Source organism: Rhinatrema bivittatum, chromosome 8 (genome assembly GCF_901001135.1).
Source record: "Rhinatrema bivittatum chromosome 8, aRhiBiv1.1, whole genome shotgun sequence".
Lineage (NCBI taxonomy): Eukaryota > Metazoa > Chordata > Amphibia > Gymnophiona > Rhinatrematidae > Rhinatrema > Rhinatrema bivittatum.
In genome coordinates this window covers 164747096-164767386 of record NC_042622.1, presented here as the reverse complement: position 1 = coordinate 164767386, position 20291 = coordinate 164747096, and the positions used below count along the sequence as shown (strand labels likewise).

The 20291-nt window shown below is 48.7% G+C and overlaps 1 protein-coding gene across 2 annotated transcripts in view; it reads right to left on the bottom strand.

Moving 5' to 3' along the window:
* The window catches only part of SUPT6H (SPT6 homolog, histone chaperone and transcription elongation factor), a 260364-nt gene that overhangs the window by 202392 nt on the left and 37681 nt on the right, over positions 1–20291 (bottom strand). For both annotated transcript variants that reach the window (XM_029611011.1, XM_029611012.1), the window contains exons 5-10: positions 11158–11356; positions 10740–10824; positions 10207–10480; positions 9926–10027; positions 9256–9372; positions 7654–7743 (exon numbers count right to left, since the gene is read on the bottom strand). In XM_029611011.1, the coding sequence (XP_029466871.1) occupies positions 7654–7743; positions 9256–9372; positions 9926–10027; positions 10207–10480; positions 10740–10824; positions 11158–11356 (867 nt within the window). The remainder of the gene's footprint in view (positions 1–7653; positions 7744–9255; positions 9373–9925; positions 10028–10206; positions 10481–10739; positions 10825–11157; positions 11357–20291) is intronic.

The following is a 20291-nucleotide window of genomic DNA, read 5'->3' as shown; positions in this document are numbered from 1 at the left end:
TCAATTTGATGACCAACAACTATGTACAGATTAAGAGCACTGTGGAATCTTCGTTCTGATATAGTCGACAGAAAAATGGAAAAGTTCGATTGGATCTGAAAACAAAAATTACATAACATCTACTCTGGGCGGGCGTCTGGGCTGATCCGTGGTACTACAGGAACGAAAATTAGCAGGTAAGAACCAATTTTCCTTTCCCTGTTCGTACCCGGATCAGCCCAGACTGCTGGAATTTTCCCAAGCTGCCTTACCTGGGGTGGGATCTAGAAAGCCCAGCTCGAAGCACCCCACTTCCGAAATTCTCAGAACCAGGAGCCTGAACATCTAAACGGTAATGCCAAGCAAAAGTATGCAAAGACTTCCAAGTCGCCGTTCTACAGATCTCCTGGGGGGAAATCAACTTACTTTCTGCCCAGGACGCCGCCTGAGACTGAAGCGAATGAGCTTTAAGACCCTCAGGAATCGCTCGCCCATGACATATGTACGCAGAAGCAATAGCCTCCTTCAACCACCAGGCTATGGAGGTCTTGAAAGCCTTATGCCCTTTTTTAGGGCCGCTCCACGAAACAAAAAGGTGATCAGACAAACAAAACTCGTTAGTGACCTCCAAGTAATGCAGAAGAACCCGCCTAACATTCAACCTTCTCAATTCGCGTGCATGCGGAGAATCTTGGTCCAAATCCAGAAACGCCGGCAACTCAACCGACTGGTTCACGCGAAAAGCCGATACAACCTTAGAAAGAAAGGAGGTTAACGTTCGTAGAGAAACACCAGAATCCGAAAACCAAAGAAAATGTTCACGACAAGATAGTGCCTGAAACTCAGACACTCTCCGAGCCGAGCAGATAGCTACCAAAAACACTGTTTTGAGTGTAAGGTCCTTTAAGGTAACGCATTTGAGTGGTTCAAAAGGAGATTCACACAACGTCCAAAGGACCAAATTCAAACTCCAAGATGGACAAACAGCCCAGAGGGAAGGATTCAAGTGCTTAGCACCTCTAAGAAAACACACCACATCAGGATGAGCCGCTATGGACACTCCTTCCACCTTTCCTCGTAAACAGCCTAAAGCCGCCACTTGCACCCATAGAGAACTGAAAGCTAACCCCTTCACCAAACCCTTTTGTAAGAAGGCTAGAATATGAACTACCAAGGCATGGCTAGGGGAAACCTTTAATCTAGTGCATCAAGAGTCAAAAACCATCCTGACCCGGACATAAGTAAGAGAGGTTGATGTTTTGCGAGCCTGCAAAAGAGTAGAAATTACCTTATCCGGATAACCCTTCTTTCTCAACTGCCGCCTCTCATAAGCCAAGCCGCTAGACAAAAGTGATCCACCTGGTCAAAAAATACTGGACCTTGCCTCAGGAGATTTGAAAGTTGACCCAGACGGAACGGATCATCCACCGCGAAGTTGATGAGATCCATGAACCACGGCCTCCACTAGAACCACCGGTCCCGGATGGGCTTCTATTCTTCTCAAAACGTTGCCACTAGGGGCCAAGGAGGAAAAACGAAGAGCAGAATGTCGTGGGGCTACAGAAGGACAAGAGCATCCACTCCTTCCACCCCATGCTCTCTTCTGCAACTGAAGAATCGAGGCGCCTTGACATTCAACCGAGTCGCCATCAAATCCAAGCGGGGAATCCCCCATCGATGAGTCAACAACTTGAACGCCTCGTCGGACAGCTCCCATTCTCCTGGATCTAGTCGCTGACGGCTCAGAAAATCTGCCTGAACGTTGTCTACTCCGGCAATGTGAGACGCTGCTATCCTGGAAAGATTCCTTTCCGTCCAGGCCAGGAGCTCGTCCGCCTCTAACGCTATGGGACGGCTCTTCGTTCCTCCTTGCCGGTTGATGTAGGCCACCGTTGTCACATTGTCAAATAAGACTCTCACCGACTGATGAGAGGAAGGAACTTCTGCAAGGCCAATCGTACCGCTCATGTGTCCAGACGATTGATGGACCATTGTGCTTCCTGCTGCGTCCATTGGCCTTGCGCCACTTGAGATTGGCAAACTGCCCCCCAACCGGAAAGACTGGCATCCATTGTAACAATGATCCACTGAGGAACTTCTAGCTCTACCCCCCAAGACAAGTGCTTGGGTATTAACCACCAAGCGAGGCTGGACCTGGCAGGCTCCTGGAGCGGCAAGGGAATCTGGAACTCCTCCGATTTGGGATCCCAACGTGAGAGCAAAGCCCTCTGCAACGATCTCATGTGAGCGAAGGCTCAAGGAACCAACTCTAGTGTAGACGCCATAGAACCAAGCACCTGCAAGTAATCCCAGACTTTGGGGAGTGGCAGAGCCAAGAAATGACGAACTTGAGACGTCAGCTTGTATAGCCATTCCTGCATAAGGAAAACCTTCCCGATCAGAGTATCGAACCGCGCTCCCAAAAAATCCAGGTTCTGGGCAGGACACAGCTGGCTCTTAGTCAGATTGATGACCCATCCCAGGGAGTGAAGGGTCTGCACCACCTTGGCCACCGCCATCTTGCATAGCTCCTCTGACTTCGCTCGAATGAGTCAATCGTCCAAGTAAGGATGGACCAGGATCCCTTCCTGTTGGAGAGCCGCTGCGACCACCACCATTACTTTGGTAAAGGTGCGGGGAGCGGTAGCTAGTCCAATGGGTGGAGCTGCTCCACCCATTAGAGACTCGCCTGTTGCATTTTCCTGAGGGAGGGCGTCTGGACTGATCCATGGTACTACAGGAACGAAAATTAGCAGGTAAGAAGTAATTTTCTTTTCCCTGTACGTACCAGGATCAGTCCAGACAGTGGGATGTACCAAAGCTTCCCTAAACCTGGTGGGCCCCTAAGAGCCCTGCTCGGACTACACTGTCCCCAAGGTAGCCAGAGAACGGCGATTGGAGCTGTAGTCGGTAGTGCCGTGTGAAAGTATGCAGAGACTTCCAGGTCGCTGCTCTGCAGATCTCCTGGATGGAGACAGATTGACATTCTGCCCAGGACGCAGTTTGCGAACGGAGAGAGTGAGCCTTGACCCCCAACGGTGGTTCCTTACCCGCTCCTATATAGGATGACACGATGGCTTCCTTGAGCCAGGGAGCAACTGTTGTCTTCGTGGCCTTATGTCCCTTCCGTGGTCCCGACCAGAGGACGAAGAGATGATCGGAGAGACGGAAATCATTGGCGACTTCCAGGTAGCGAAGAAGTGCGTGCTTTACATCAAGTTTTCGAAGATCCCGCGAGTCCTCTGTGGAGAAGGAGGGCAACTCTATCGTCTGATTCCAGTGGAAGGCTGACACCACCTTTGGTAGGAAGGAAGGGACCGTGCGTATAGATACCCCAGAGTCAGTGAAACAGAGGTAGGGTTCTCTGCAAGTCAACGCTTGCAGCTCAGAGACTCGGCGTGCAGAGCAGATGGCCACGAGGAACACGGTCTTGAGAGTAAGATCCTTGAGAGTGGAAGAACCCAGCAGCTCAAAGGGAGGTCCCGCCAGGGAGCGGAGGACCAGATTGAGACTCCAGGAAGGGCAAGGAGACTGGATCGGAGGCTTGTCCATCGCCCTGCTGACTTTCAGAGAGGATTCAGGTGTGTCCCATTCCCTGGAAATTAATTGCATAAATGTGGGATGGTTCGGAAAAGTTCTCGCCAAGGGACGGAGCCCTGCTAGGACCGGATCACCCTTCTTCCCGGACGTGGAAGGTACTGGCACTTCTTGTGGTGCGTCGAGGTCTAGTTCCTGAATTATGTGAGGGATGAGGGCATCGAGTTCTTCCCGTTGGAAGATGCGCAAGACCCTAGGGTCGTCACCTATTTGAGCAAGGAGTGGATCGGCCTGACCCGGCAGTGGATCAGGGAGAACGGGATCAGGAGCTGGTGGGACGCCCCCCCCCCCCCACCAGGGGGAGCACCAGGCCTACCCAGGGGGCCCCTGCTGAAAAACCAGGGGTCCCTGCCCCGGTATCCCCCACCCTAGGAACCTAACGCGGCGGGGGTGCTGAAGCTGGGTCCGGAACATGGCCCAGGCTTGCCATGTAAGCTTGGTGCATCAAAAGCACAAATTCCTTGGTAAAATGGGAGGGTCCCGGAGAAGGCAGAGCAGGAGAGTCCCCAGACTGCATTCCGGGGGCCAGGGGCTGAACCGGGACAAGAATCGGGGGTTGGTCGCTGAGGGAATCCTCTACATCCTCTCCCTCCGGTGCTGAACACGCTGCCCCCAAAATGGCCACCGTTCCCCGCCATAGACGGGATCAGGCCTGACTCAGAAAAATGAAGGTGCGCAGAGTCGCGCGAGGCGGCCCTCTCAGCGGCAGCGAGGTGTCCTCCCCACCAGGAAGGCACCTCGAGCACACCCCTTCGCTGGAGAGCCAGGACCCCGGCTCCCCGCAAGCAGCACAACGGTGGGGTCGCGGCATAATGGCCGCGAATGAAGGCAGAAGAAGGGGAGCCGCGAGGAAACCCAAAGCCGCGGGCAGCAGGAATGCGCGTCTGCTGTGCCCCGGCCCTACTATGGAGCAAGTTGCTCGACCTAGTCGGCGATCCCGGGGAATGCGCGTCCCGGGACCGCGGGTCAAATCGTGGCGGGGGGGGGGGGGGGAGAGAAGAGGCTGACCCCGACAGTAATTATCCCCCGGAGAAACAGCCGGTCCACGGACCTAAAGGAAGAAAGCTAAGGAACAAAGTACACAAAAGACTTACCCCCAGTCACACGAGGGAAAGAGAGCTAGAAAGTTAGGCAAACCCCCAGAGCTGGATGCAAGTTCTGAAGGGGGCAGTGCCTGAGCTGTCTTTTTTTTTTTAAACAGCTTGATTCACCACACAAAAATAAGAGAGAATAGAAACAGGGAAGGAAGCAAATTTCCTAAACCCCAGGGGAGCTAAAGGCTCCCCAACTCCTATCTGCTGGAGTCAGAAGAATACTGAGAGGATACTGAGGGTGCACTGGCCTATAGGGCAGTGCACCCTCAGAGTTTTGTTCTGACTCCATCTGCTGGACGGGGGACATAACCCACTGTCTGGACTGATCCTGGTACGTACAGGGAACCTGAGAATCCTTAAGAGCAACCGCCCCCACAACTGGAATCGTGGTATGCTTCGTGACTGCTGACACGGCCGCATCAACCTTAGGAACCTTGAGGAGATCCAGATAATCGTTCGACAGTGGGTACAACTTGTCCATAGCCCGGCCCACATGAAGGCTAGCCACTGGAGAATCCCATTCCCGAAACATAAGCTGAAGTAACATGGGATGGAACAGGAAAGTTCCAGCCGGGGGGGCGTAGACCAGAAAGCACTGGGTCCACCGTATTCTGATCCTGGGACGCCTGTATAGCCGGGATTCCCAGCTCAGCGAGAACATGCAGAATCATTGGCTCTAACTCATCCCTACGAAAGAGTCTCAGGACTCGAGGATCATCCCCTTCCACAGGCACCACCCGCTCGGAACCATCATCTGCGTTAGCCTGAAGTGGATCTGCCGGGGTATTATTCCCCTGGTATCGGACATTCCCCAGACCACCCGAATCCGGGAAACCTCCAGAGGATCCACCCTAGAGACCTTTGTGGGAGGAGATGGGGAGGGGGGGGGGGGGGTGTCCCCTGGAGGCATAAGGCTAGCTAGGTAAGCCTTCTGCATTAATAAAACAGCCTGCCCTCCCCTCCCGCCGACCTCTTATTGATGGGCCCTCACCCCCTGGGGAGATACTGGGAGCACAGGTTCTCGCGGAAGCGCCAGGTCGCCGGCTCCCTGCAGGCACTACAAGCAGCGGCGCGTGGTATCGGTGCGGTACAGATCCGGGAGGGGGGGGGCGCTAAGAATATCGTCCGGAGCACGGGAGGCCAAGAAGTGGTGCTGCCACACTTTTTTTGTGCTTTAGCGCAGCAAAACAAGCCATGCGGGCCTCACCAGAGGGAACCCGACTAACTTCTCTGGGCCAGGGGGGGAGGGACCGGCCCACCTGTAAATCCCCCCCAGTAACTCGCTGTCCACCACTCCGGGAATGGGGGTGGACAGGCAACCCCCCGCCAAGCCTACCACCAAGGTATGAAGGCAGATGAGCCTTCCCCTCAGGAAGCGACATGCTCCTGTGCTCAAATCGCAATTGCTCTGACTTTTTTTTTTTTTTTTTTTTTTTTTAAAGACAGTGTCATTGATTTAGCCAAAAAATAATCAGGATTCCTGAAATATCTCCTAATTCTATTTCTTTATTTATTTAAAAAAAAAAAAAGTATCAAGCTACCAGGACCGCAGGTTCTGTCACCTTCATCTGCTGGAGACAGTGAAATACTGAAAGGGGCTTGCAGGTGGTGCACCGTACTAACAGGGTTGCCCTTCAAGTTTTTCTCTGTCTCCATCTGCTGGAAGGGAGGCATAACCCAGCAGTCTGGGCTGATCTGGATACGTTCAGGGAAAAGGAAGTTACTTCCATGTGTCCACTGGCAAGCACCAGTGAGTTGAGAGAACCAGATCCCCTGGCTTTCAACCCTCTGGATGCTTCAGGTCGAGATTACTAGGGATAACCAACCACTTGCTCACCCCTCCTGCTCTACCCAAGGGATGGCCTACAAAGGGGAGCTAATCCTTCTCTTCTTTATATTTTAAATTCCAGACTGCAGGTTTCGCACCTCTACCATCTGCTCGAGGCAGAGAAATACTGAGGACTGCAGGTGGCACTCTGTTATGTAACAATGTCTCAAAGTTTTTTTTTCTACCTCCATTTGCTGGTAGGAATGCAAAACCCACTTGTCTGGACTAATCTGGGGGATGATCAGGAAGCAGACACAGAGGGTAGAGTTTCTTGATTTGTAGCAGTAGGGGAGACAATGAGAATCCTGGGGATTGAATGTTGTCTTCATTTTCATAACAGACATCCCATGCACAGTGTAGGGAGTGGGCAATAGGAGGAAAACCATAAAACGAAATTTCTGTTGGCTGTATTAATGAAAAGTGCTTACGAGTAACAAGCTAGGACCCAGAAGTCTTGACTAAGCTTTTTTTTTTTTTTTGTTATGCTGATGCTTGCTGTGACCTTGGGGGATACTTCCTTACACTATAAGTTGTTTAGGACTGGCACATGTTGCACCTGTATGTAATTTGTTCTACAGCATCCTACTTTAAAGGTGAGATATAAATACCAAAAAAAATAAAAATAAAAATTCAAAACGCAAGTACATCACAATTCTGGGGACACTTACTGAATTCTGAGGCTCAGCATAAAACAACTTGAGACCTAAAAGGAGAGTATAGTGGAGTGCCAGTCCCTGCCTCTCAGAAGAGGGGCACTTAAAAATGCTGTCTTACATCCAAGGTAAAGCTGGCATATAGGCAGCACATTAAGACTGGGCACAGAATACCACTGGAAGGGCCACAGATGAGTAGTCTCCCACAGGGACACTTCTATGCACACAGGGGCAACAGTTCTGAAAGGATATGAAATGCTGCTGCACAGTTAGGACCTCATTCACTAAACTTTTTTTCTCAGAAACAGAATGGGAGAAAAGCATAAGTGAATCAGGCCCTTGTTCTGTAGTGTGAGGCATCAGCTTCCAACAGCTGAACAGGTCTTATAGTCTCACTACTGGATAACCAGGAGAAGCAACACAAGCCTAATGCAGCAGTATTCTCTGTCTCTTGCTCTGACACGGTATTAATGGCAAAAAAGGTTGCTCCGAGCACACCTACCTTCTCATCCCATTGCCAGACACGCCACAGATCATTTATATTCAGCTCCGGTTCCACATACTCCTTCCTGTAGAAGGCAATGAAGGGGACCTGGCAAAGAGAAAACAGACAGGATCAACACCTGCTACCCAGCAAGGACCAGGCTCTGCTCCTACACACTCCAACAGAGTGCCTCAGGCAAAGCTTCACTCAGCTCTGCCTGTAGAACAAGGACCTCCACTGAGAAAAAACTATCAAGAGCTTGATACTGGAAATAGTTTTATTTAAAATCTTTTCTATACCGTTGTTTGGTCAAGCACGATCACAACGGTTTACAGAGAGGCACATATATTTAATGCTCAGCTTGGGTCATACTATCTTACAAAGTGCCATATAGTTTCGGTTACATGTTTCAATAATACAATCTATATGAAAGGTGACATGGATCTTGTCCATATATATGATTAATAGGGTAACCATATAAGTATAGTTCTTTATACTGTCTCTATTTAGCTTTAGATGCAAAGTATGAGAGAAAATAATAAAATATGCAAATACGCATCTAGGTGACTTTGTGCTATGTGTTGATGATCCGTTGCCTGTTAGTTCATATTTCTTATTCTCCATTTTCATTGTAAAAAGCTTTCTTGAAAAGCCAGGTTTTTAAACTTTTTTTTAAAGAGTTTTAAATCTCTCTGTAATCTAGTTTCTAGGGGCATTGTGTTCCATAAAATTGGTCCAGCTAAGGATAGAGCTCGCTCTCTGACTTGAGTCAGTCCTGACTGAAGGGATGGTTTGAAGGGCTTTATTGGCTGATCTAAGATTTCTTTGGGGGACATGTAAGCGCAGCGCTGTGTTTAACCAATCTGCTTTTTCTTCATTAGTTAGTTTGTGAATTGTGCACAGTGTTTTATATTGAACCCTTTGTTCTACTGGCAGCCAGTGTAGTTCGGCAAGTGTTTGAGTGATGTGATCTCTTTTATTTTTACCAGTAAGTATTCTGGCAGCAGAGTTTTGTAAGATTTGGAATGATCTTATAGTTGAATACGGTAATCCCAGAAACAGTGTGTTTTAGTAATCTGTGCTAGCGAAAATAAGGGCCTGTAGGACTATTCGAAAGTGTGTTTGGGTTAATAAGGGTTTCAGCCTTCTGAGGACCATAAGTTTGGCATAACCTTCTTTGACCTTCAGTGATAAGTTTTGCTTAAGGTTAAGTTTTTTTGCTCTAGGTGTATAAATTCCATTTTTTCGATGTTGATTACTAGCTCCATTTGGTTTAGCAGTTGTTTAATTATAATCCAAGTACATCATTGCTAGGTTTAATGTTTTTTCAGTGCTCTGCCTGGCAGTGATACAGAGTTCCTGCTCTTGAGAAGGATCTTGACTGATCCAAGTAGAGTATTGTCTAAACATTTAAAAATGTATACTCTACCCAATGCAACAAGCTGTAAAGGGAGATAATTAAAACAAAGATGATGTTCAAGATTTTGAAACAGACTTCACTCTGCACAGAACACTCATTCCAGCTATTGCTATTGTACTCCTTTATAACAGGGGAGGGGGGGGCATTAAGGAGCAGCTCAGAGATAAGAGCTCTGTTTCTGGGATTAGGCAAAAATGTACCTCAAAATGTTGATTTCTCATGAAGTTGAGGGCTTCTTTAATCTTCTGTATAGTGCTGGGTCCCTTCCTGCTGAAGCTGCTGCCAACCTGCCCACGGTCCAAATAGTCACAGCTTTCCTGGGGAGGAAACAGCAGCCTGAGAGACGAAGTGGGGCAGGAAGTAGGAGCACTGCAAATAATTGCAGCCTTCCTGGGCTCTCCTGTCAGTTTACACTTATATCTATATATACTACATGTGATAAAACGGACTCCATTCCCTTAACAGCTAAACAATATGAAAGCAAAGAAAATAAGGACTGTATAACAGGCTGGGTAATGCAAGAAAAAGATTGTTGCACTAAACTTCTCCTGAAACTTGCTCTAGTAAGCAAAGACCTAGCAACATGGCCAGCATGAAAGCCTAAAATCCAAACACTGAGAGATGAGATACTGGCAGTCTAGAAAAAACTATGCCTTGGGAGATGTGACTGCTTACAAAGTCTAGAACCAAGAGTTATTCAGGAGTCTATAATCACAACCATTAAAGATGAACTATTCAGAACTTATAACCCTGGCCCACTAGAATCCTAGTACCCAGATGATGTGAGTTACTTAGAGACTCTAAAATGCCACTTTCCAAAAGATGCAATTACTCAATTTAGACCCTTGGCCTTGAGGAAAAACTGGTTACCTGCAGAGAAATGGTTGGTGTTGCAAATGCATTTCTGTAAATCCAGTCAGCTTCCTCCTCTAATTCATCATCTTCAGCATTTTTCACAGGAATAGCACGCAGCTGCAAGACAGCAGGCAGACACTTACTACTGCTACCATTTAAGGACAAGAAGCATAACTCAACCCCAACACTTGTTACACAGAAGGAAGCAATTCCTCCAGTTACAACCCAAGCAATTACAAAAGTTATTTACAAGTGCATGTTTTACAAATAAGTTGTAATGCACAAGAAATACTTACTTGGAACCTCTCAGGGAGGTCTGTCACCCGTATCTCATTGTCTTGATCTGTCAGGTGACTGCTCTCCAACTCGCTGGGCTCATACATCTCAAAAATACTGCGCCGGCTAACACGTTTCTTAGTGGTCTTCTTGGGTCGAACTCGTGTTTCCCCTTCAGCTTCTTCATCCTCATATTCATACTCTTCCTCCATCTCCTCATCATCCTCATTGTATTTCTCAAACTCTTCATAGTCAAAGTCTACACCAAAGATCGCCTGGGCTTCCTGCAGAGCACTGCAAAATAACATACCCAGAACTTTTAACACTGATCTACTGCTTCCCTCTCTCCTCCCAATCCCCCCCCCCCCCCCCAACACCAGTCCACTGCCTGACTTATTATCACCCTCCCTCATCCCCAGAGCAATGAAACAAACAAAAAGCCCTGTGGAGTTCACACAAACCTCCATTCACTAGTGGTGTTTTATTTACTAGAACCCTTACTACAGAAGGACTGGCTCTGAAGGCTGCTCTAGACAGCCAAAGCCTTGCTTACGCATCGCCGTATCCTGGGAGCTTCTTCCTCCATTTGGGTTTCTTTAGAGGCTGCCCATCATCATCCACAATGAAATCATCAATATCTGGAGAGAGGAAGAGAAGGCAGCAGGCAAAAATGATGGCATACAGTCACTACATAAGCTCCAATTCCCTGATGTGTCAGCCCTGATATCACTGCTGCCCCTACCAATGACAAAAAAATAATGTCACTCTGGGCTCCACTTCCCTGGTCTTTAAAGATTCAAAACACCTTAAGTGTACTTTCACCATCCCCTCCTTCTTCCATCCACTTTGAAGTGACTGAAAGGCGGAATATAAATCAATATGCCTTCATCACCAACTCTCCTCATCCCCCATTTGATTTCTCTGGCTTATCCAGGGTGTAGTGTGTGGGTGATACTTTCAGAGGGACAAACCTGATTCTTCTTCCTCCTCCTCTTCATCTTCCTCTGGGGCAACCATTGTGGTCTCTGCAGGCTCTGGTCCCTCCTCACCCTCCCCATCCTGAAAGATCTCTTCAGCAATTGCTTCCTTCTCATGCTCCTCCTTTCCATAATCTTCCTCCTCTTCATCTTCATCTTCTGACATTTTCCGCACACGCCTGAATTTTTTTTGCTATATGAAAGACAAATCAGAAGATATTTTACCATGAGCTCACTGCTTTACTCATAGCCCTGACACATACTGGGCTGTGCTTCATATTGTTCTCATAATATATGGCAGATAAGAACGGAAATATTTACAAGACTAACACCATGTCCCTCCCAGGCATACAATGCTAGATAGTAACCCATGGGAAAATAGGAAAATTGGTTCTTACCTAATTTTCATTCTCTTAGTACCACAGATCAGTCCAGACTCCTGGGTTTTGCCTTCCTTCCAGCAGAGGGAGACAGAGAAAGTTTTGTAGGCACTGCCTTTTAATCTGGTGTGCCACCTGCATCTCCTCAGTATTAATCAGTACCCAAACAGAAAATACTTTATCAAAAACAATTTCTAACCAATCAACTCTGCTCGTCCCGCAGAGAAAACGCCCCACATCTGGATGCGCGGCCAGAGTTGCTCCATGAATCTTGCCCCGTAAGCAGCTCAAAGCAGAGACCTGCACACTCAGGGAACTAAAGGATAAACTTTTCGTTAGGCCTCTTTGTAAAAAGGCCAGAATCTGCGCCACCAATGCTCACAGAGGAATAACCCCCTGTTCCATACACAAAGACTCTAAGACACTCCAAATCCGAACATATGCGAAGGAAGTAGAGGTCTTGCTAGCTCGGAGAGTAGACATAACATCCTTTCTTCCTTAATTGCCTCCCTTCAAAAGCCAAGCCGCTAGACAAAAGTGATCCACTTGATCTGAAAATATAGGGCCCTGTCTTAGAAGATTTGGTAGATGGCCCTGCTTCAGGAAACTGTCCATCGCAAGGTTGACCAGATCAGCAAACCAAGGCCTTCACAATCATTCTGGAGCCACGAGAATGACTTTTCCTAGGTGGACCTCTATTCTCCTTACATACTTGTCCACCAGAGGCCATGAAGGAAACACGTAAATCAGAACGTAGTGAGGCCAAGGGAGCAACCAGGGCATCGATCCTCTCCGCTCCATTCTTTCTTCTGTGACTGAAGAAACACGGCGCCTTGGCATTCCTCTGAGTTGACATCAGATCCATATGAGGAGTGCCCCATCTGCAAGAAATGAGGGTCACTGCATCCTCAGATAGCTCCCATTCCACAGGATCCAACCGTTGCCGACTGACAAAATCCACTTGCACATTGTCTGAGCCCGATATGTGCGAAGCCGCTATCAAGGCCAAGTGCTGCTCCACCCAGGTATCAGCATCTCCACTTCCAGGGAAACCGGTCAACACTTGGTCCATCCTTGATGGTTGATGTAGGCCACCGTTGTTGCACTGTCCAGAGCCAACCACACCACCCTTGTCTCTAAACGATTGATGGACCAAATTGCTTCCTCCACCGACCATTGGCCCTGCACCAACTGAGACTTACACACAGCCCCCCAACCGGTGAGACTGGCATCAGTAGTCACTATCATCCATTGAGGCACTTTGAGATCCACCCCGTGCTCCAAATGGTCCTGGCCAAGACTGGACCTGGCGAACTATGTAAGCGGCAGTGAGAAATGAAATTGTTCTGACATCAGATCCCACCAGGATAGTAACGCTTTGCTCATATGAGACCTCTACAGAATCACCCACAGGACGAACTCCAAAGTCGAGGCCATGGAACCAAGGACCTGCAAGTAATCCCAGACCCTGGGCACTTGGGTGTCCAACAAGTGCCAAACTTGCACCTGCAGCTTCACGATCTTCTCCTCCGTGAGAAAGATCTTGCCCACATGGGTATCGAAATGCGCACCCAAGAACTCCATAACCCGTGAAGGCAAAAGTTGGTTCTTGGCTAGGTTCACAATGCAGCACAAGGATCTCAAGGGGTGCAATACCACTTCCATCGCCTGTCTGCAAAGTTCCTCAGGCTTCACTTGGATGAGCCAGTTGTCCAGATAAGGATGAACCAGCTGCTGCTGCTACCACCATCACTTTGGTGAAAGTCCTCGGAGCAATGGCTAGACCAATCAAAGAGCACAAAACTGAAAATGTCTTCCAAGAATCATGAATCTGAGGTATCTGATGATCCCAATGGATACAGATGTGCAGATACGCTTCTGTTAAATCCAGGGAAGCCAAGAATTCTCCACTGTGCACCACTATGACAGATCTGACAGACTCCTTCTGGAAACGTGGAACTTTGAAAGCCACGTTTACCTTCTTCAAGCCCAGAATTGGATGAAAGGTTCCTTCCTTCTTTGGCACCACAAAATAATGGAATAATGCCCCTTCCCCCAGGAGGAGTGGGGGACAGGAACAATGGATCCCAGCATTCTTAGTCTTTGGATGGTCTCCTGAACTATCAGTTTCTTCGTTGGCAAAACGCAGGGAAATACCATGAAAAGGTTTCTTAGAGGCTGAGCAAATTCTAAAGCATAGCCTCGTCCTATCACACTTAGAACCTACTGGTCCGACGTTATTTTGACCCACTCCTTGTAAAAAACAAAACAAAACAAAAAAACCCTCAACCAACCCCTGATAACTGGGACCTCATCTCATTGTGTGGCCTCATCGCATTGTATGGTTTTGGCTCCGCTAGGCCCTTGGCCAGAACCATCTCGGTTCGCTTTGCATCCGTGAAAGGACTGAGACCTCCCTGAGGTTTGTCTCTGGCCTGCGCCCGGTGCCCTGCTCTGACGGAAATGCTTTTGGCCCCAAAAGCAAGAGCAAACCAGCAGAAAACCTTTGGTCCCCCTAGACTTGTCTTCCAGTAGTTTGTGCACCTTATCACCACCTAGCTGCTTTATCAGTGTTGCAAATCTTCACCAAAAAGAAGCTTGCCCTTAAAGGGGAGCGCACTAAGCTGAACCTTCGAGGAAACATCCTTTAACCAGTTTCGCAACAACAAAAGCCTCCTAGCCGAGACCGCAGACACCATGGTCCTAGAAGAGGTACAAAGCAGATGATATAAGGCGTCAGCCCCATAAGCCACTGCTGCCTCTAATAGTTCTGCCTGCTCAGATTCCTGGGGCAAGAGATCTCTGGCACTCTGTTACTGCTGTACCCTTCTCAGGCTTGCTCAAAGCATAAAACTGCTGCACACTGCAGCTCGGATGCCCAGGGCAGAAACCTCAAATATATGTTTTTGAGATGCACCTCGAGTTTCCTATCCTGAAGACCCTTCAGAGCCACCGTGCCGGCTACTGGGATGGTGGTTCTTCTCTTTGTGACCGCCAACATAGAAGCATCCACCTTCAGCACCCTCAAGAAATCCAGAGTTTCCTTAGGCAAGGGATAGAGCTTGTCCATCGTCCTACTAACTTTAAGACCTGTCTCAGAAATATCCCACTCCCTGACCATCAACTGCTTAACCATCCTATGGAAAGGAAAAGTCCTGACCGGGCCCCGTAAACCTGCCATGATCAGATCTACCGTGTCCTGGTCCGGCTCCTCCTGCGAAACCACTATTCCCAACTTCACTAGGACATGCGGGATCATAGGACCCAGTTCTTCTTTCTGAAGTAGGCGAATGACCTTAGGATTATCCCCTTCCATGGAAGGAATCTTCCCAGGCTCTTCCTCTTGATGCTGACCACTGAAAGGAGGGAGGGCACCAGGAAGACCATCCCCCGAAGACACCCTGTGTTGGACTCCTCCGAGGAAAGGTCATCTGTGGTACCCCACACTGCTGGACCTCTAACTTTCCAGATTCTCATGTCTCCCGGTGTCTCCGACCATCTGGGCACCTTCCTAAGTGGCCCCTCCGAAAGCCTACACCTGGAGGGAGTAACTCTGCTTGGACTTACTGGCCAAATATGCTTTGTGCAATAAAAGCACAAAATTTAGGGATAAACAAGGGACCCCCCCCCCCCCCAAATCCCCCTCCAGGGGATCAGGACCTTCACCCAACTGCTTCTCTAGGGCCTCATCGGGGCTCACATCTGCTGGTGACAACGCTGGCGGGAGATCCCCCTCCTGCTGCTGCTCTCTCCTCAGCAGCCTTAAATGTTTTCAAGATGGTCGCCATTCCCATGCTTAGCAGGAATGGATCAGCCTCGTCCCCTGGAGCAGCCAGATACCTGCCAGGGCCGCGCTGCTTAATTGATGCTGCTACAACCCTTCAACAACACCCCCCGGAGAGGCAGCGGGAACATCGGCCGGCCCGGGAGAGCCGCAAAGATTGCTCTCCAAGGCAGAGCAGTGGCTCAGACATAGCATGACCCAGCACAACAGCAACAGAAAGCGGGATCGGAAGCCACGGCAACGAAACTTCCTGAGCGTCCTGCCTCCAGCCACTACCAAAGACTGGGGGAGCAGCAAAAACCAACCACCACTTTCCTTTTTTTTTTCTTTTGTTTTTGAACTTTACGAATCAAGTGAAAAAAAATACTTCCCTGAAGGGGGGCAGAGGCTTCTCATGATCCTCACGGAAGGGGAGGGAGCCGGACCACCAACTGTCACCCCCAGTGTACCAAAAGGAGCAATTTTGGGTTCCCAACCCTTGCTCGTCCTTAACCTACTAAAGGAGGGATGGTCCCAGCAGGACCTGCCAACCCCCAGGGAGGAATCTCTTTTTTTTTTTTTTTTTTTTAAACTCAGATACAGATAGATACTCCAATTGCTGGAGACAGGAATACTGAAGAGATGCAGGTGGCACACAGGATTAAGAGGCGGTGCCTACAAAACTTTCTCTGTCTCCATCTGCTGGAAGGGAGGCAAAATCCAGGAGTCTGGACTGATCTGGGTATGTGCAGGGAATAGTTCTTACCTGCTAATTTTTGTGCCTGTAATACCACAGATCAGTCCAGATAAGTGGGCTTTGCATCCCTACCAGCAGATGGAGGCAGAGAACAAATCTTTGAGGCACTGCTACATATCAGAGTGCCACCTGCAATCCCTCAGTATTGACCTGTACTCAAGCCAAAGAGTAGCTACCATTCCCCCTTTCAGGGCAAACAGGAAACACAGGGTTGGAAACCCACTGAACTGGAGCCTCTCATACTTTCAGAACCTCGATAACACAATTGAAAAAAAACCAAAACAAACACCCCCCCGCCCCCCACAACGTAAGTACAGATTGCAACATCTCTGATATAAGGTGTACACCACCGGGAAATTCAGTCCTTTGGCAGCAAAAGGATGGGTCTCTGGACTGATCTGTGGTATTACAGGAATGAAAATTAGCAGGTAAGAACAAATTTTCCTTTCCTGTTCATACCCAGATCAGTCCAGACAAGTGGGATTTACCCGAGCACCCCTCTCTTGGGCTGGAACCCGAAAGACCCGCTTGTAGAATACCTTCACCAAAAGTCGCATCTTCCTGCGCCTGAACGACTAAATCAGTAATGCTTGGTGAGTATGAAGTAAGGACCACACCATGGCCCTACATCTCTCTTGGGGAGACACCAGCTGACACTCTGTCCATGAGACTGCTTGCACTCTTGTAGAATTTTTATTTTATTTATTTATTTTTTATTTATTTTATTTATTATTTTTATATACCGACATTCGATCTCAATCGAGATATCACACCGGTTTACATTCAGGTACTGTAGGTATTTCCCTATTCCCAGAGGGCTTACAATCTAAGTTTTGTACCTGAGGCAATGGAGGGTAAAATTACTTGCCCAGGGTCACAAGGAGTGACAGCAGGACTTGAACCCTGGTCTCCTGGTTCATAGTCCACTGCTCTAACCACTAGGCTCTAATCACTAGGCTATTCCTCCTTACGCCCTCAGGCTTGCCGGAATTTTTTGACCCTTACAAATATAAGCCAATCAAATGGTCTCATTCAGTCATTGGGACAGTGTAGCTTTAGAAGCTCTCTCTCCTTTCTTTTTTCCACCAAACACCACAAACAGGTGATCCAACCACCGAAACCTGTTAGTGACCTTCAGATAACGCAACAGAGTCCGACGCACATCCAGAAGATGAAGATCTCTATCCTGTGGAGTCTCCCTAGACCACTATGGAAACGCTGGAAGTTCTACTGTCTGATTCACATGGAAGGAAGAAACCAGCTTCAGCAAGTAAGAGAGGACCTATGCAACATCACCCTGTCTTTAGCAATACGCAAAAAAGGATCCCTACAAGACCGAGCCTGAAGCTCTGAAATCCACCTGGCTGAACATATGGCCACCAGAAAAACTGTTTTCAAAGTCAGATCCTTCAAAGACGCTCATCTTAATGGCTCATATGATGCCCCACAGAGCACCCGCAAAACTAAGCTGAGGTTCCAATGTTGGCATACTTTCCAAACTGGAGGCCACAAATACTTACCCCCCCCCCCTTCAGGAATCGAACCACAATGGGATAAGAAGCCAATGACCTCCACAACAACTTGCCCCTAAGACAACCCAAGGCTGAAACTTGGACACTGAGCGAACTATAGGCTAGACCCTTAGACAACACCTGCTGTAGAAAGGACAAAATGTGAGGAATGCCCACAGACAGGGGATCCAGCCATTGTTGACGATACCAGGACTCAAAACACCTTCCAGACCCCAACATATGCCACAGAAGTAGATGTCTCCTAGGTTGAAGTATGTGGAAATTACTGGTTCCGAATATCCTTTCAAGCGCAGCAGTCGTCTCTCAAAAGCCAAGCTGTGAGACAAAAGCGATCCTCTGATCTGAAAATATGGGTCCTTGTCACAACAACCTTGGCAGTGAGCCAACCTGAGAGACCAGTTTATTGCAAGATACACCAGATCTGCAAACCACGGCTGACGTGGCCACTCTGGCGCAACCACCACCACCTACCATGGATGCATCTCTAAGTGCCGTAAAACTCGACCAATGAGTGGACAAGGAGGAAATACGTACAGAAGAATTCCCATCAGCCACAGGCACACTAGAGCATCCAGCCCTTTGGAGCCAGTGTCCCTTCTGCAACAAAAATCTTTCCACTTTTGCACTGGCATACGTTGCCATGAAATCTAGCTGAGGAACACCCCCATCTAGCAGAAATGCGATCCCAGGCTTCCGGGGCCAAGTGCCTGCTGAGGAAATGTTGTCCACTCCCATGATGTGAAATGCTGCTATTCCCTCGAGATGGCATACCGCCCACACAAACAGTTGCTGAGTCTCCAGAGTCACCGCATGACTCTTCATCCCTCCTTGGCGATTGATGTACGCCACTGTCATCACACTGTCCAAGAAAATTCAAACCATCCAACATTTGATTCAGAGCACAAACACTTCCAGGGCCCTGCAGACTGCCCTCGTCTCTTGAGCTGATAGACCAGGACACCTCTGCTGTTGACCACAGACCTTGGGCAGACCGCCCCAGGCACCCCGCTTCCCAACCCTTGAGGCTGGCATCTGTGATCATCACTTCCCAAATCAGGACTTCCAGATCCACTCCCTTTACCAGGTTTTGCCAAGAGAGCCACCACAAAAGACTAGAGCTGGATTCTCTTAGAAGAGGAAAAGACAGATGATACTCCTCAGACAACAGATTCCACCTGGACAAGAGCGCCTTTTTCAAAGGTCGCATGTGAGCAAAGGCCCACGGAACCAAATCCAACATCGAGGCCATGGAGCCCAGAACCTGCAAATAATCCGAGACTGACAGGTGCATCACCTGCGCCTGCAATTTCAATGATCTGTCCACTGTAAGAAACACCCTGCCTTTCTGGGTATCGAAGCATGCTCCCAGATCCTCCAACAACTGAGTTGGAACCAGGTGACTCTTTGCTACATTTATCACCCAACCCAGCCAATTCAAGGTGTCCATCACTTGCTGGATGGACTAACTGCACTCTTCCTCTGTCTTTGCCCAAATAAGCCAATAGTCCAGATAATGGATGGACTAAATTGCCCTCTAGTCTCAAGGCTGCTGCCACCACAACCATAACCTTCGTGAAGGTTCAGAGTGCTGTAGCCAACCCAAAGGGGATAACTCGAAACTGGAAGTGCTGCCTCAGCACCATGAACTGCAGAAACCTCTGATGGTCCTTTCGAATGAGAAAATGGAGGTAAGCCTCATGTCCAATGACACCAGGAACTCTCCTCTGCAGACTGCTGCTAACCCTGTGCACAACATCTCCATGCAAACCCGCAGGACCTGTAAGGCTATTTTTACCTTTTGCAAGTCCCGAATGGGAAGGAAGGTGCTCTCCTTTTTTGGAACCACAAAATAAATGGAGTACCTCCCCCATCCTTGCTCGACCAGCTGACTGGAAATATTACGTCCAAGCTTAGTAACCTTTGTAGAACCCCTTTACTACTTCCCATTTGCCTCGAGACAAGCAGTGGCACTCTAGAAAGGCCTCCCTTATCGAGCACGAAAATTCTAAGGCATAGCCGTCTCTTACTACCTCCAGAACCCACCGATCTGAGGTAATCTTGGCTCACTCCTCATAAAAGTGGTACAATCTGCCCCCTACTGCTTCCATTTAGGAGTGGGAAATCCTGGCTTCATTGCTCGGATTTCCTCCTCTGGTGCTCTGACCGGTGCCATCCCTGGAGTATCTGCGGGTACCCCGAAAGGACTGCTGTCATTCCAAAGATTGTTTCGGCACCGAAACTGAGGAACCCTTGCCCGAACGAAACTCCATGAATCTCGAAAATGGGAACCGGACACAAAAACCTTCTTATTACTTCTCTTATCCTCAGGCAATCTATTCCCTTTGGATTCTCCCAAAGACTTAAGCAACTGAGCCAAATCATCCCCAAACAGGAGCTTCCCTTTAAAAGGAAGATTACATAGTTGGGACTTGGATCACATGTCCGCTAACCAATTGCCCAACCACAAAAGTCTGTGTGCCGCCCTCACAGAGACCATGCTCCTGGCGGAAGTACGCACCAATTCATACAGCGCATCAGCCATATAAGCCACTCCAGCCTCGCTGACTGCAGAGGGCTGAGCATCCTGGTTGAATCCTGCTCCACTGCTTTCGAACCCAGCACAAGCAGGCGTGCTGCATCATACTGCCACAAATCATGGCATGGAAGCTTAAGGTGGAAACCTCAATCATGCACGT